The sequence below is a fragment of the Tasmannia lanceolata genome, unplaced genomic scaffold (genome assembly GCF_043159265.1).
Source record: "Tasmannia lanceolata isolate RefF3 unplaced genomic scaffold, GAP_Taslan_0.1 ptg000018l, whole genome shotgun sequence".
Classification (NCBI taxonomy): domain Eukaryota; kingdom Viridiplantae; phylum Streptophyta; class Magnoliopsida; order Canellales; family Winteraceae; genus Tasmannia; species Tasmannia lanceolata.
In genome coordinates, this window is record NW_027518695.1 from 61,680,479 (window position 1) to 61,697,643 (window position 17,165).

Sequence of the window (17,165 nt, forward strand, 5' to 3'; positions counted from 1 at the left end):
TAGCCACAATTGGAAGCTTCAATTGGGCAAAGCTAGCAACCCCATATTGGGAAACCCATATGGGACGTCCCCAAGGGTTTTGCTTGCTTTGCAAGCAACCCTTGGTTGCCCATGTGGTTCCCAAGTTTCCAATTTGGTTTGTTTCTTCTTTCTTTCTCTTTCCAATATCATCACATGTGTTGCTTTAATTTGAGAACACAGATCAAGCAATAATGTTCTAAATATTATTTGAATTCCAATTTGATAATGGCACACCACATGGGGCGTGTGGCAATGGGTCCCACCCAAATTTGTCCCATGTGGGTCCACTTTTCCAATTCAAATTCCCATTGCATTTCACATTTAATTCCCAATTAAATTAATGCAATCTAATCCTATCCAATAGGATTTAAGCTCCAATATATTTTATGATATTCCCAAAATACCCTTATGGTTAATACAAAACCATTTTGGTATTCCTAATGTATCCCATAGTACATATACACTATATACATTGTGTATATCCTTTCAATGCATCAAATACCACTAAACTAGTTCGTGTGAGCAACCAAATAAATGCGGGACCTCTATCTAATAAATTATAATAGGTCAATCGAGTAGTAAGTGGGATTGTAGCAGGGATTTAATGGTAGATCCTGCAGAACCCACAAGAGGGCCCCACTGCGATTATTGCTCCGTAGCTTAATGCTACAACCGCATTGAGTCAGTGGCCTCCATTTAGACTTAACCCTGAAGATAACTGTCAAATAATCATACCCCTAATCACATCAAATGTGCAAGTCCTTTCTCCAAGTCCACATCTACCGAGTTGAGTCCTACGGGGGATGGACATCAACTACCCCCCGGGCTCACTCATGGTATACCTTTCAGTCAAGCAATGTTGGCCCGCAAATGCATTTGCTAAAACCATTTCAAAACTTATTTTGTGAAATTCTTTTGATAAACACTTTATCAAATCCACCTGGTCAGGTATTTTTCTAGGCCTATTGCTCTGTTAAAAACCATAGATGTTATCTTATTAAATAGGTGGAGAATTCCATGTCGGGTATTAGTATTGACCTCGAAGGTTTGTCCAACACGCCAGTACTACCCTCTGGTGACTCCAAGAGAATCACGGGTAGACAAAAAATGAGAGACTCTCCAACATACCAATATGACCCCTCAGGTCAAAGGACATGTAAAGGGTTCTGTCTAGTAGAATAACTCAACTGTCTTCTGTCCACAAGCTATTCTAATGTGATACACATCTCATTGTCACGCCCATTCTATCTTGCTTAGGGTCCACTACCGAAGTGATTGAGATAAGTCACTCCACATCTCGTGCATGTAGGCAAGATAAATGCTAGTTGTATACAGGAGGAGGTGTCCAACCTCAACCCCAACTAGGAACTACTAAGGTCTGCAAAGAACCAGAATCCCATATCTCCTTGCTCCTTAGGATCTGTGAATCCATGAGCATGGGTTTCCTACTTTGCTACCTAAGGACAAATATGTGTCAATAACATGTAATATATAACACATATTTAACTTTTGGTACCCATTAATTGTCATGAAAAGAAACTTTTATTGATTAACATGCGAAATATACTGGGTTTTAGGGCACTAACTCTAACAATTCCATCTTTACAATGTCCTATATTGGCAAAGAATGAAATTCTTTTTATGTTCGAAACGAAAACCCAGGCATCACAGATCCTTGCTAAGGGACCTGAGGCCTTGGGTAATTACTTGCTCTCTCTCTCACCGTGGAAAATGGAGTTTCTTCAAGGCGAGGAAGCTCACTGGGTCACTTTTATGGCATCCCATTGCATGCTTGGGCTGTGTCAATGGTGGAGGTTATACGGGGCCTTTTTGGTAAGGTTGTAGAAACCAAGATGGGAGGCAACCACACGAATTGTATGAGTTTCGTCTCGGCCAAAATCGGTTTGCATTTTCCTAATTCCTGCTTTAAAATTAGGATTTTAGGGCTGACCTATAGCATTGGGGTTGTTCTTCAGGAAAATAAAACTTGCGTTTGTTCTCCTGTATCCTCTTTCTCCTTGGGCCTTCTTGGATCGAGCATCCGTTCGCCTGCTGAAAGATCCCCGGCGAGTCAGGGGCCGGTTCCTGGTGAGCCTTCGGATCCCGTGTTGATTTTAACTTTCAAATCTAACTAATCAAAGCTTCCGGTTTTGCCTCCCAAGGATGATCCTAAGGTTCACCTCGAAAAAGGTGAGGTGGAACCTGAAAATAGAAATTTAGGTCAACCCTGTCTTCTCTTGGCGGGTCCCGAGACAACTAAGTCAAAATAACCTACCCCTAGGTGGAAAGTTGCCTGGCTGGTTCTGCCCATCAAGAATAACAAGACAGCTGGGCTCCAACCAAAAGTAAGGAACATCTCTGATTATCGAGCCCCTGGCGGCTATCATGATTGTTTAAATTTCTTTGCCAGGGGGCCAAGATCAGAAGAAAATTTTCTTATGAATATTTTGGATAATCTTCTGGTCACAAATTTAGGATCAAGGAAGAAAAACAGTAGGTTGGTAAATCTCTTAAAATTTTACTCCAAATCTGCCACGATTGGCTCCGTTTATGGCTAATCTAGTAGTTTTGGCCCCTGGGCGCCTGTAGATATTGGCTTTATGGGGGGGGGGGGGAGGGGGGGCGTGTGTCTAATATCTACCTTAGACGAGAGGCCATAGTGACTAAAGCGCTTGCGGGTGTCTCTATTATCTTATCTCTTCTCGGTTGTTGGGAAGTGGGTTATACTTCTACTTATTCATTACACGTCTTTTCATTACTTCTTTGTTTCAACTCTCTTTTCTAGGAGCGAATGTTTTAAGGCTTTGAAATTTGTATTAAAAGGTACCTTCAATCCAGAACTTTGAGAAGGCACAAAAGCCACAAGAAAGATTTCATCGATTTTTCCTGCCTCTATTTGTCTCTACCATTAACAAAGGAGGAATGGAAAATCTCGGTGATTCAGGAGAATCTTCTTCTTGTTCTGGAGGACGTCGTAGACGGCTATTCATGGAAATCATGGTTTTAGAAAACCTCCTTAAGAGGATGAGATCGATGGTCTGTAATGAAGAGCGGGCTTCTATCAATTCTCCAACCCTCAAAGAATTGTTGGTAGATCTTCTTCGCTTGTACTGGAAATTACTCAAGCTAGACTCTCAAAACAGGCCATTCACTTGGTTTAGCCTCTGTGGTTTTACTCCGATCAAAGACACCCATTCGCCGTTGCCCAATCATCCGTTCTTTACTCTACGTGCGATTGAAGAAAGGGTTGTGAGGAGGCAAAACTGGGAAGCTACTAAGGCGGTGGGTATCCGGTTGGTGGAAGAAAGGATTGCGAGCAAAAAAAATCCTGGATTCTTGGATCGGATTCCGGAGGACCTGCTTCTTGATTTGCCGGATTTTCATATCCAGCTTATCATGGAGGAGTTGGAAAAGTGTTCGGCTTAGGCGACTTGTCTAAAAGTACAAACTGAATGACTATCTAGATGGTGATGACAAATATGTTTTGATGATTGCCTTGCCTTCCTCCCGATTTGCAGAGATGGGAGCGGGACCTCAAGAAATAAAGGACTTTGGTGAGGCTTCTAAAGGTTTTAGAAGGGGTTGATGCTAGGAGTAGATAATCTACTAAGGGTTTTGAGAAAGATTCGAGTTTTAAGTCTGACTGGCATGTAAAATCTGCCCATAGCTTGGTGCAGAAAGGAAGGGTCTCCACACCGCAAATTTGGCAATTTTTGCTGGATTTGTCTCAATTAAGGCTATTGGGTAATGTAAGGGGTAATGGGTTCTCTCTTGAGCCAAGGAGATTGCTCCTGGGCATCTCATACTATGTAAATCTAGTGGGACTACTGGTCCCCATTGTAATTTTGCTAGTATGAATATATTTGTCATATTTAAAAAAAAAAAAAAAAAGTACGTTGAATCCGTTTTTTATAGAGTTTCGGCGAAATCCTGAAATTTATAAGATTTCCACTGAAATTGCCGAAATTACCGAAATTTCATCCAAAATTAACGAAATTCCCACTGAAATTTTGTAAATTTCCACCAAAATTAAAAAAAAAATCGAATTTTATTTTACCAAAATTTACATGATTTCGGCTAAAATTTCCATCAAAACCGAAATATTTTGATTTCGGTGGTGGCCGAAACCGACACCGAAATTTGGATCCTTGCAACCATAGAAGCACAGCTCAAAACTGCCTAGCTTGCCAATAGGCTTTTTTAAAGAAAGACAAACACACTTTTCTGGCAGAATTGGTTAGCTAGGCGATCTAAGTCACTATTCCTCCTTGATTTGACATGGAAAAAGGAATAGCCTCAATTGTAACATCCAGGTGCTAAAGCACTGTGAACTTCATAGGTTTTCTGTGTACAACAAGGGAAAAACCCTAGATCTGGTGGTCTGATCAAAACAGATCTGAAGTTTCCTAAACATATCAAGAAGACACGAGAAGAAGAAGCAGAGAGAACATGAGGATAAGATCACTGCACCGATACCATGTAAACAGTGGAAGAGTATAGAGGATAAGGTTTGGAGAGGAGGTTCATAGGTTTTCAAAATGAAAACCCTCATGAATTTTCTCCTCTTTTTTTATATGCACACAATATATGTGAGACCCATCACATTTAGTCGTATAACTGACATAAGTGATGGGCCCCATCTAATGTAAGATTCTAATAATTATAAAGTTCTCGATTAGGGAAGTATCCAGCTGCGTGTATGGATTGTTGGAGTTATATATCCCACTCATAAATAATTTTCTAAATTAGGATATTCCATCGTCTTCCATTAATTTACTTCTTTGCTCGATCAGTTGCTTTCTAAATGTAGCTTAGTTTCTAAATGTAGCTTAGTGTAGGCTGCTTGTTATTGTCAGCCAAACAAGGCACATTATCACCATTGACTCATAAACTCCCACAACTCTGTCAACAAAAATGATAGATTCCCATCAACAATGCAAGAATCTTGGCTTTTCTGGCATCAATGACATTAATTGGACCGGAGAAACTCTCACCACCTTACCTCTTATCATTTAAAAAAATACCTCCAATCCTAGGCCAACCCGGGTTACCCATGGCAACTTGTTTAATGTGAACTAATTAGCAAGTGGAGTTGCCACTTTTCTTTATAGGGTTATGAACGAGATGGAGGTAACTAGTGACATTTTTGGTTCCTTAGATGTATCTAAACTTTTGAGACATTAATGTCTTAAGGATGCACTCCATGTTTTCTAGATTTTGAATTTTGTGCCTGTTTATTTTTTGCTTCCTCTAATAAAGGGAAGCTACTTATGAAAGAAGATTTTTTTAAGTGGCGTGTAATTTATCTAAAACATGATATATTTGTTTCTGTTATACGTTAACAATACTTTCAGTTCAAGTCTTTTAGGATCTCATCCATATGTTTGTACTAAAGACATCTGAATTATTGGCTTGGTCAGGTTCTAATTGCTTCTGGTTTGCCAAATGACTCTGGTCCCATGAACCCTTCAACTGTAGAGGCTCCTTTGACTATAAACATACCTAATGGTCTGGCATCACGTACCCCATCAGATAATTCACAGATCCTGCGTTCTACACAAGGGACCAACATTACAATTCCAGTTTCTGTTCAGAAGCAACCTCTGCCTACGGTGCCATCTGTAGAAGGGTTGGATGGAAATGGAATACTAAGTACAAACCTTCCCGCAAAAAGAAAAAGGAAACTATGGACGGCGGAGGAGGATATGGAACTTATTGCGGCCGTACAAAAATGCGGCGAAGGGAACTGGGCAAACATGCTGAGAGGAGATTTCAAGCACGATAGAACTGCTTCACAGCTATCTCAGGTTTCCTTACCTTTATCCCACAGTTTCATTGGATAGTTTCTTCCATGGTGTTAAATTTCGGCCAGGGCCGACACCGAAAGTACATGAATTCATGCCCAGATTTCGGCTGAAATTTCGGAATTTCAGCTAAAATTTCAGAAAATTTTGGCACATGACGAAATTGTTTTTTTATTACCGAATTCCGGTCGAAATTTCGGTATTTTGGCCAAAATTTTGGTTTCGGCCACTGTTGAAACCGACACCGAAACTGAAATTTTAAACCTTGGTTTCTTCTATAATTTGTGTGCCATTATGTCATAGTTTGTAGTAGTTCATTTCATTTCTTATCCTGGCTTGCGGATTACTATTGAAGTTCATAAAAATTCACATGCAACTTAATACTTATTCATCTGAAGAGGCCAGAATAGTTTCTAGTATCCATTTCCTCATTGTTGCAGTATTATATGCATATTAAGAAATAGTATTTTATTGCATGTGTACCGCAATTCCAATGCTCTAGTTCTTTTTGACATTTCTGGGTGCTAATCTACCAGGTAACAACCACAATCAATAAAAAGTTATTCAAATGATAAATCTCCCATGGCTCCATCCTCAACCCTGTTCATGTGAAACATGTCTCGAATCTCGATGCTTGAATAGACGATATAGTTGGCCTCCATGAGACCTTAGAGGTTGATAGTCCTATGCTAGAGGATGAGCATAACCTCCTTTATCATAAAGAGGGGGTTTTGAGGATTTTTTATGAGAAATTTGAGGTGCTTTATTGAAACAACTAAAGCAAGAGTGAATCTGGTCAAAGGCAAAATACAAAAGAGACTAAAGCAAAACAAACCAAACACATCCAGGGGAATGTCTACATCGGCCTTAATTGCAAGAATTAAGGCAGCATCTCTTTACTGTTTGTGTGTGGATTATGTCACTGCTGAGAGCTTATACTCCTGGATTTTTGTAGATGATTTTCAATTATCTTCCTAATACTGGTAAGATATTCAAATTCCCGATGTTAAGTCCATCAATTTGTGGTGTTTGAAATGAAAAGAAGCTTGCAAGGATATGAAATGAACATATCTGAACTGCTCTGGTTGAGAGATCAGATCTATTCCATTGAATAATCAATATCTGGAACAAACTATCCATTTCCGGACTTCAAAGCAGCAAGGAGTCCCCATTTTTCACAGGATTTGGTCATAGATTGCCAATTCAGGCTAAAAGTTTTCCTCGACTGATTTTGGTGTTTGAGTTCAAATCCTTAACGAAAGATCCATCTCGAAAGAAGGCCGCCAAGCTACTTTGGTTCATGACGATTTTGCCTTGAATTTGTGACTTATGACGTCATAGAGCTGCTATGAGATACACCATTTTAATCCACTGATTCTTTATTTCCTGCTTGAATGATGGTTCTTTCATATACATAGATCTTCAGCATTTAGAAGGCTCGAATGCAGGAAAATACGAATTCTCAAGCCTTTATTAATCTCACCAGTCTTTCCGTGGACCGACTGAAAACCTACTCTTAAATCTAGAATCCCTTTGTCCTATTTCAGGTCTGAGTCCGAAGCCAAAGACAGAATTTGGCTGCATTATTGGGCTTTTGTTACATCCAAGATTTTAAAGAGCGTGTGAGGTTAGTTTTGGCATTATATGTATGATGACGGGTATTGTAGTCTTTGAACAAGGTTGCCCTACTTTGGGCCTATATATACATCATTTACATGGGACAGCTTCCCCCCTCTCTCTCCATCGATTTAATGATTGGTCTGAAGAAATGTTTTGGAAAATTTCGACCTTCTATACATAGTAAAAAGGAGTTGGCTATTTTTAAAGATTTTAAAAGTAGGAGTGGTCTTTTTTAGTAGCTACTTTTCTATTTAACCCAATCCACATCCAATGAAGTACAAGTGGAACTTTGTAAGCGCGCTTCCCAATTTCGGAAGCGCACTTTCCACGAATCGGAAATGTGCTTCCCCTGTTTTGGGGAAGTGTCGTGCGTTTCCTCCTTCCGAAATGTGATTCCCCGGAAGCGCGCTTCCCACCTTCCTGGGGTAGGTAACCTTGGGTCCACTGATTCTGTGTCAACCACACTGATCGAACAATGAATTGCGATAATCCTCAAACGATGGACAAGATGGTGCATAATTAGAATCTTATTGCGACATGTAGTCCAGCAGAAAGCAAGCACACACAGGAGCAGAAAAATGCCAACTTCTGGTAAAAGGCCTCGAGGGCACCACTCCTAGAGAGTTAGGGTTATAATGAGCTGGCTGGGAACACCCCATTCGAGATCTACTTTCATATCTGCCTGTCCTCTTCAAAATTCGGCGAAGGTGGCGAACCGAATTGAGAAATTACAACGAGATTTCTTATGGGAAGGAAAGGAGGAGGGCAAGAAGTTAAAACATCTGTTAAGATGGAGCAAGGTATGCAAATCCAAAAAAAGAGGTGGGATTGGAATTGGACGGATAAGACTCCGGAATCAATCGCTATTGGGGAAGTGGTTATGGCGGTTTGGGGTTGAAAAGGAGGCCCTGTGGCACGATATAATAGGGGACAAGTATGGTCGTGGATGGGGAGGTTGGGTTTGTGAAAAACCTCCCGTCAGGGAAGGGATCGTGTGTATGGAAATCTGTGAGTGCGGTTCGTGAAATGTTCCTACCCAATGTTCGATTTAAAGCTGGTAATGGACACAATCAGATTTTGGGACGATCTATGGATTGGTGAAGCGTCACTAATGACCACTTTTCCTAGCATCTACCGATTGGCTACCAAAACTCATAAAACGGTGGTGGAGCCGGCAACTATGGTCTTGCTAGAGCAGGTGTCTCCAAGGAGTCTCTGGCTTTTTATGATCCTCCATGATTATCCCCGCTTTGTATTTCCTTATTATTTTTGTTGCATTGATTTCCCCGAAAATGGGTAAACCATTTTTATCCCCTGAAATGGATTTCTGCATAAAATAATCCATCATGTGCTGAGAATGAATGATAGTGGAAACCTGTCATGAGATATAAGATTGGATCTGATTTGATGAGAAGATAACTGCATTCGCTTCAATGCTTCAGCTTCTATCATCTATTTACCTGTCATCGGCGGAGGAAGATGGATAGATTTGGACTCCAGAAAGCTGAGGGAGAATTCCGGTAAGGTCGATGTTTCGGGTCATCACTGATGGAAACCAAAGGGCATCCCGTAGGTCAAAATTGTGGTTATCATTTACACTGCCGTGGATTACGGCCTTCGCCTGGATGGTGTCATACAGATGCATAAATATGCACGATCGCTTGAAACAAAGGTGCTTCCAATTAGCGAGTCGGTGTACTTTATGTTATGGAGTGGAGGAATCATTAGATCACGTATTTCTTCGTTGCCCATACATGTACGCAATCTGGATGAGCATAATACGATATCTTGGTATGTCAACCGTGATGCAAAACAGTATTACAAGAATCCTCCGACATTGGGGGAATGCTTTCTCAGGATGCATGGGCAAAGACATGTGGAGCGCAATCCCTTTTGCAATTCTATGGCATATTCATGTAGAGCGCGATCGGCGGAAGCGTTCTAGACCTGTAAATTTGTTTTTTTGAATTTTTAAAAGGATTGGGATCTTGATCTTACTTCGGGCGTGGGGACACTCGGGATTGGATCAAGCACGGAATTGTCGACAAAGAACCTTGCATGTAAACGGGATGAAAAGTGGGAGAAATTGAAAAGAAACTACAATCAATAGTTTGCAATTCCCATTTCTTAAGAAAAACAAGAAAAGAGAAAATTTCTCTCCAAATTTAAAATCATAAGAGGGTGTCTAAAATGAGAGATCATGGGGCTTTATATACTAGCCCATTACAATATGAAATGACGTAAATACCCTAGTAAGCAAATGACCACTAAAAACACATGAAAATGAGAAAATACAAACATGACACAGCATGACTAATACTAGTGAAACCAAAATAAAACCTACACTGAGGAGACATGGAGGCTGACGTAAAATGCCCAGGGGATGCTCTTGCATTAAAAACTCCCCTTCTTAAAAGAACTCATCCTCGAGTTCTCATCAATCTCGTAGTGGAAGGAATCCGCCGGGGGTCAAAAATTTAGATGACCCACTCTCTCAGGGATAGTAGTAACCACTAGAAGTTAGCCCGCCCCATGCATCTCATCAAGAATGGATCATCCCTGCAGATGGGGCGGTTTGGAGGGGTAGTCGTCCATATCAAAATAAGCATCTGCTAAAAGTGGGAGTGGTATAGTGGTCCGCCATGCCAACCAGATGTGATCTCAACAAATAACTCATCTATGTCGGGTGTAATAGGTATAGGCAACACCATCTCAACATGAACAACATCTGCCAAGAATTCCTATGCAACTGGGGTAATGGTGATGTTACCCTTCGACATCTACAAGTGTATGCTCGTCATCTAAAACTGTGCTTACTAACAGTGCGACAGACTCTATCTCAACATACTGTGTCATAACCTCAATATCATCATCGACGACCTCATTATCAAGGATAACAAGCTCACCACTAGTATCTGTTCGTAACAAATTTCGCATGCATGAAAAGGGAAATCACACACATAAAATAAATTGGGATCAAACTTCCCTCTTGCGAGGAGGTTTTATTAATTTTGGTAGGGATCGTACACTTCCAACTTTATTGGCCATTAATTACTTTTCTTGAAGAAAGAAAATACCTTTGATTATCCATCAAGAGGTTCCCTATCTAAATACAATTTTTAATTAATTATCCTCTAGAAATATATGATTTTTTTGTTAACAGATCTTTTTTGAGGAAATTTCATCTTTTCAAACTTTCTTCCTTTTTTTTCTTTGGGAAAGCGTCATCTTTATCGTTTTTCTCCCTTTAGGAAGTCCCTGGAAGAGACTCTAAAGGGAGTCTTTATCTTTCTCTTGAAATAGAAAAGCCGTCTTTCTTTTGGGGAAACTGCCGTCTTTATCTTTTGGGGAAAACCACCGTCTTTGTCATCTTTCTCTCTTTAGGAAGTCCCTGGAAGAGACTCTAAGGGAGTCTTTTTCATCTTTCTCCTTTAGAAAGTCCCTGGAAGAGACTCTAAAGAGAGAAAGGTCTTCTTCATCTTCCTCCCTTTAGAAAGTCCTTGGAAGAGACTTTGAAGGGAGTCTTCATCATCTTCCTCCCTTTAGAAAGTCCCTGGAAGAGACTTTAAATGGAGTCTTCATCATCTTTCTCTATTTAGAAAGTCCCTTGAAAGGACTCTAAAGAGAGAAATGTCTTCTTCATCTTCCTCCCATTAGAAAGTCCCTGGAAGAGACTTTAAAGGGAAGTCTTCATCATCTTTCTCCGTTTAGAAAGTCCCCGAAAGAGACTCTAAAGAGAGAAAGGTGGTCTTCATCTTCCTCCCTTTAGAAAGTCCTTGGAGTATTTAATGGAGATGTCTTCTTCATTTTCCATTAAGATGGATGTCCATCACATAGCCACCGGTGCTCAGAAAACTCCATTACCAAAGGGCAAATCTTCAGCCTCTACAAGTCATAAACTCGCATTAAATCCTGAAATAAAGCCAGTTGAACAGTCCCAACGAAAATTCCAACCCGAATTAAATGTCCAAATTGAAGCAGAGGTTGATAAGCTCAAATCTCCTTCTTGAGTATATTGATGTGTTTGCTTGGACTTATCAAGAAATGCCTGGTTTAGATTCTAAAATTACAACTCATAAACTCGCAATAAATCCTGAAATAAAGCCAGTTGAACAGTCCCAACGAAAATTCCAACCCGAATTAAATGTCCAAATTGAAGCAGAGGTTGATAAGCTAAAATCTGCAGACTTCATTCGTGAAGTAAAATATCCCACATGGGTAGCAAATGTAGTCCCTATCAAATGAAAAATGGGCAGATTCAGGTCTGTGTGGATTTCGTGACCTTAATAATGCATGTCCTAAAGACGATTTCCCATTGCCAATTATAGAATTAATGGTTGATTCGACCACAGGTTACCAAGCCTTATCTTTTATGGATGGCTTCTCAGGATATGATCAAATATGTATGGCACCTGAAGATAAAGAGCTCATTGCATTTTGAACCCCTAAAGGGATCTACTATTATAAGGTGATGCCTTTTGGGCTAAAAAATGCAGGAGCCAAATATCAACGTGCAATGACAGTCATCTTCAATGATATTCTCCATGAACTGGTTGAATGTTATGTGGATGACTTAGTGGTCAAGACAAAAGATCGGCAGAATCATGTCAATGATCTTCTTTGTGTATTTGAACACTTAAGGAAGCACCAACTAAAAATGAATCCTCTAAAATGTGCTTTTGGAGTGACGTCTTGTAAATTCCTAGGCTTCGTAGTACGTCATCGGGGAATCGAAATTGATCCAAAAATAAAATAAAAAGGTCATCCTTGACATGCCGCCACCTCGTAATATCCGATAATTAAAAGGGTTGCAAGGGAAATTAGCATATATCAGGAGATTTATTTCAAATCATTCTGGTCGATATACGCCGTTTTCCCGATTAATGAAAAAGGATGTTCCTTTTGATGGGATCAAGCTTGTAGCAATTCGTTTGAAAGCATTAAAACATACCTCTTCAATCCACCAGTATTGACAACACCTGTCAAAGGAAAACCCCTAATCCTTTACGTCGCGCCGTTGGAGGGATCACTGGGAGCATTATTAGCACAGTGGAATGACGAAGGTAAGGAAAGTGCCTGCTACTATTTAAGCTGCACACTGGTAGGAGCGGAGTACAATTATTCTCCTATTGAGAAAAACTGCTTAGCTCTTGTGTTAGCTGTACAAAAACTCCGACATTATCTCCTGGCACATCCTACGAAATTGATATCTAGGGCTGATCCACTAAAATACCTGATGTCCCGACCGACCCTTTCTGGACGCCTCGCGAAATGGTCTCTACTGCTATCGGAATTCGAAATCACTTATGTACCACAAAAAGTAGTAAAAAGGTCAAGCTTTAGCCGATTTCCTTGCTACAAATCCCATATCCAATAATTCGCCATTATCAGAAGATTTACCTGATGAAGAAGGTCTTCTATACGAGAATTCGAAAAGGATGGCAAATGTTCTTTGATGGAGCTTCTCAAAGGTTTGGAGCGGGGGTAGGCATTGTATTTTGCACTCCGAAAAATGGTGTGCTACCATATTCCTTCACCATTATCGGCCCATGTTCAAACAACTTGCAGAATATGGAGCTCTAATTAATAGGCAGGAAATGGCAATCGACATGCAAATCAGCTCCCTACTATTGTCTGGGGACTCAAAACTGATTATAAATCAACTTCTCCATGTTTATGAGGTAAGAAAACCCGAGTTGGTCCCTTACTTTAAAAAGGCCCAACAGTTAGTAGGTCATTTCCAGCATATAGAAATGATGCATATACCACGCGGAAAAAACACCCAAGCTGATGCTTTAGTTAAATTTGCTGCATCGCTAGTACTTCCTTTTACTGAGATAACCCAAGTTAATATCAGAGAACGACAAATTTTGCCATCTCTGTATGACTTTCTTGAAGATGAAAGTCCCATTATGGATACGGTCTCGGTTTATGAGATCGAAATAGATGATTGGCGTCAACTGTTGGTCGATTATCTGCAGCATGGGATATTACCTTCTGACCCTAAGCAAAAAGTAGATGTAAGGAGACATGGTCCTCGATTCTATGGAATATTATACTTCAATGACGCTTTGTATCGAAGGTCCCTTGACGGCATTCTCCTAAGATGTCTCTCCGAAAATGAGGCAAGAAGTGCATTGAACAAAGTGCATGCTGGTATATGTGGTGCTCACCAATTAGGTCCAAAGTTACATAAACAGTTAAAAAGAATGGGTTATTATTGGGCTACCATGGTAGCAGATTCTATGGAATTTGCCCGAAAATGTAAAGTCTGTCAATTCCATGCAGACTTTATTCATCAACCACCAGAGCCACTTCATCTAACATCACGTCATGGCCTTTTGAGGCTTGGGGAATGGATGTGATAGGTCCAATTAACCCTCAAATCTTCCGGAAATCATCAGTACATTCTCGCCGCCACAAATTACTTCTCCAAGTGGGCAGAGGCAATTCCCCTTAAAGCTGTAGAGGCAACAATGTTACTGATTTCATCCGTACAAATATTATCTACCGTTTCGGTATACCACAACGAATTATCTCAGACAATGGTACACCTTTTAAAAATTGGGTTATGGACCAATTCTGTGATAAATTCCACATCAAAAAGCTACATTTGTCAGCCTACTACGCTCCAGCAAATGGCCTGGCAGAAGCATTCAGCAAGACACTTTGTAAACTTTTTAAGAAAACTACCTCAAGAAATAAAAGGGATTGGCATGAAAGACTTCAAGAAGCCTTGTGGGCGTATAGAACTACATATCGCACCCCCACACGGGCTACCCCTTATTCTTTAGTCTTCGGTGGAGAGGCTATATTACCTTTGGATGTACAATTGCCGTCTCCGAGAGTAGCCATCCAAAATTCTATCACTGATGAAGAAAATGCCAAATTAAGATTGTAGGAGTTGGAAGCATTAGACGAGCACTGCCTTGAAGCACAACAACGATTAGAGGCGTATCAAGCACGGATGACGCCTTCATTCAATAAGAAAGTTAGGAGACGTTCCTTTAAAAAAGATGATTTGATACTCACCATCAAAAGACTTATAGTGATATCGTGACGATCTCGCGGAAAGTTCAATGAAAAATGGGAAGGGCCGTATGTTGTTGAAAAGACTTTTACAAACGACGCCTATCAATTGATTTCTGTCGAAGGTGATCGCCTCTTCCCTCCTATCAACGGGCGTTTCATGAAGTTATACTACACATGAAATCATTGATCTAAAAAATATAGCCAATATCACATAACCATTAAATATCATATAACCAATAAATGAATAAATAAATGAAAGAAAATAATTTCTCTCTCAAAAGGGGGAGATATAGAACCAAATGTTATCCTCCCTAAAAGGAGAGGAAAGAAATGAAAACATATAACAAAATTCCAAATTCGAAAATAACTTGTTAAAGCCATTCGAAATAAGGCAAAATCTCTAAATTTCTTCTCTTTCCTCCAAAGTTGTCTGGCTTTCCCTCAGAAGATTTTGACGCTCTGAAACTCGTCGTTCTGCATTTTCTTGAGAATCTATGACAGCTGTTCTTTCTGTGGTCGCCTTTATTAATGCTTCTTCACACTCTTTCATCTCACTTTTTGCAGTTGCAATCTTCGTCTTTAGATCACTCATCTTAGTTTGCATCATTGATAATTATTTTTTCAAATTTTTAAGGCGGGTGTCTATAATAGATTCCTCGGCCTCAAGGGATTTAATGGCATGCTTACTTTGATCGCGCTTTATAGAGGATACAGAAACTCGACGCTCCGCTTCTGCAATACAATCTCGACACAATGATTGTTTGTCTTTATCAAGGGAAGATTCTTCTTGCACGTATTTATCCCCCAAGCTAAGGATTCCCGATATATGTGCCTTAAAACTTAAGAAATGAGCTCCGTTGATCCGAAATAGTTCGATTTTACTTTGGATCGTTTGTGTACAGTCCTTCATTCCATGGAGTTCTGAGACCTAACAACCAGCTAAGGCTTTCAGTAGTGTCTCCCCATACACTGGCGGCAGCTAAATTGGCGGCATCAATGCTCGCATCAAAATCAGCCATGTCAAAAGGTTGTTCAGAAAATGGAGTCTCGGTTGATAAATTGATCTGGGACGACGACATCACAGTAGTAATCTCAGTCGAAGAAGAAAGTGCTGCCATAGAAGGTCTATTTGCCACCAAAGGGGATGTCGGTGTTAATATAGCACTAGGTGTCAGTTTTAGTGTCGGTTTTGATATAACTCTGATGTTGGCAATGAAATAGTAGGGACAATAGTAGAAATGACATTTTTTTATTTCGAAACTTGCACAAGTTGACCACTTAGACTTGATGGAACGCCAAAAGAAGCAAGTGGCAGCGGATGAGAAGCCTTTGATGGAGCCATCGAGTCAAAGCAACCAAATTTGACACAGTTGATGAATTAGTTGGAACTAGCCGCGTTGGTGTGAGCATTTGTGTCTCTCTGTTCAACCTGAGCATTTGTGTTGCAGAAGTCAACCCTACATCCTACATCCGATGACAATTTCAGAGGTGCAAATTGGATAATGTCCTTTGGAATTGGAGCATTCTTCTGCGAAACTTTCGGTAGTGTGTCTTGATCCTCTACGTCCACCCCTAAGGCCAAAAAGGGAAAGATTAGAAATTGAAAATAAAAATCTCTCATAGAAATTTGTACTTGAAAGAAAAAGCGGGAACTGGAGAAGGAGATTACCTCCATCTGACGGTACCTCATTCAATATCTGTCAATGGAAGATCCCATAGGCAATTGATCCAATGACTCCATATTTATAGGATCGAAAGGGATATCTAATTTGTCAAATCATCAAAGATAGAGAAAAATACATTGTACCTAGCTGCGAAACTACATCAGTCGGTCCAGTAATGGTAGGAGTCGATCCAGTGACAACAATTGGATCTTCAGACGCACAATCATTACTGCAAAATAAATCATCTGAAGCATGCTCTAAATCATCGTTTCTCCTCCTCCTATGCTTAGAATTTCTGTCTTCATCTGAAGAACCTTCAGAAGTAGGTCTTATGGGCCGTTTTGCCCTTTGAGGCGAGGTAACATTCTTATTCATGGGTTTGGATGAAGCTGAAACTGGTGTGGATGAAGTCTTATTCTGGACCTTTGTTTGCTTCGCTATGCCTTTGAAACTGAGATCTTCCCCCGGATGATTAAAAAGCCGCATGTTCCAGCGGAACAAGATCGTCAATATTCTTAGAAAAAAGGTTTTCCAGGCAGAAGACCACCAACGTACGTACCCAATACCTTCCTCTTGAGTTCTTTGGAATTATAAACGTCACACTTGTGCATTCGCACAATAAATTTACCCAAAGGCCCGCTAGCTTGGCAAGATTCACATTTCGACGATCCAAATGTTCTGATGGAGGAGGTAGTGGAACCCTTTGATCATGACCAAATACGTGACCATATCGGTATGGGTAATACGGCTCCAAGCCAGTTTGCTGAAGATCTCTTAATGGAAGAAGAACCTCCCTAATAGAAATAAGAAATTCCAAATCCGACTCAGGAATGCTATTTCTTTTCCCTCCTGTGGTCAAGTAGATGTCGATTAAAGTCTTATCTTCAGGGCCACCACCAAGAGAATAAGGACGAAAATTAACCTCTTTCTCGATTCTGAATAGAAGTCTTCTACTTCGAGAAGTGTATTCCTGTAGATGCGCGCCCATAAAACGCTCTGCAATACAATCCAGTCGATTATCAGA

The 17,165-nt window shown here is 40.3% G+C and overlaps 1 protein-coding gene across 2 annotated transcripts in view; it reads left to right on the plus strand.

Moving 5' to 3' along the window:
- The window catches only part of LOC143849633 (uncharacterized), a 66,316-nt gene that overhangs the window by 13,333 nt on the left and 35,818 nt on the right, over positions 1–17,165 (plus strand). For both annotated transcript variants that reach the window (XM_077358730.1, XM_077358732.1), the window contains exon 4: positions 5,442–5,828. In XM_077358730.1, coding sequence (XP_077214845.1) covers positions 5,442–5,828 — 387 coding nt within the window. The remainder of the gene's footprint in view (positions 1–5,441; positions 5,829–17,165) is intronic.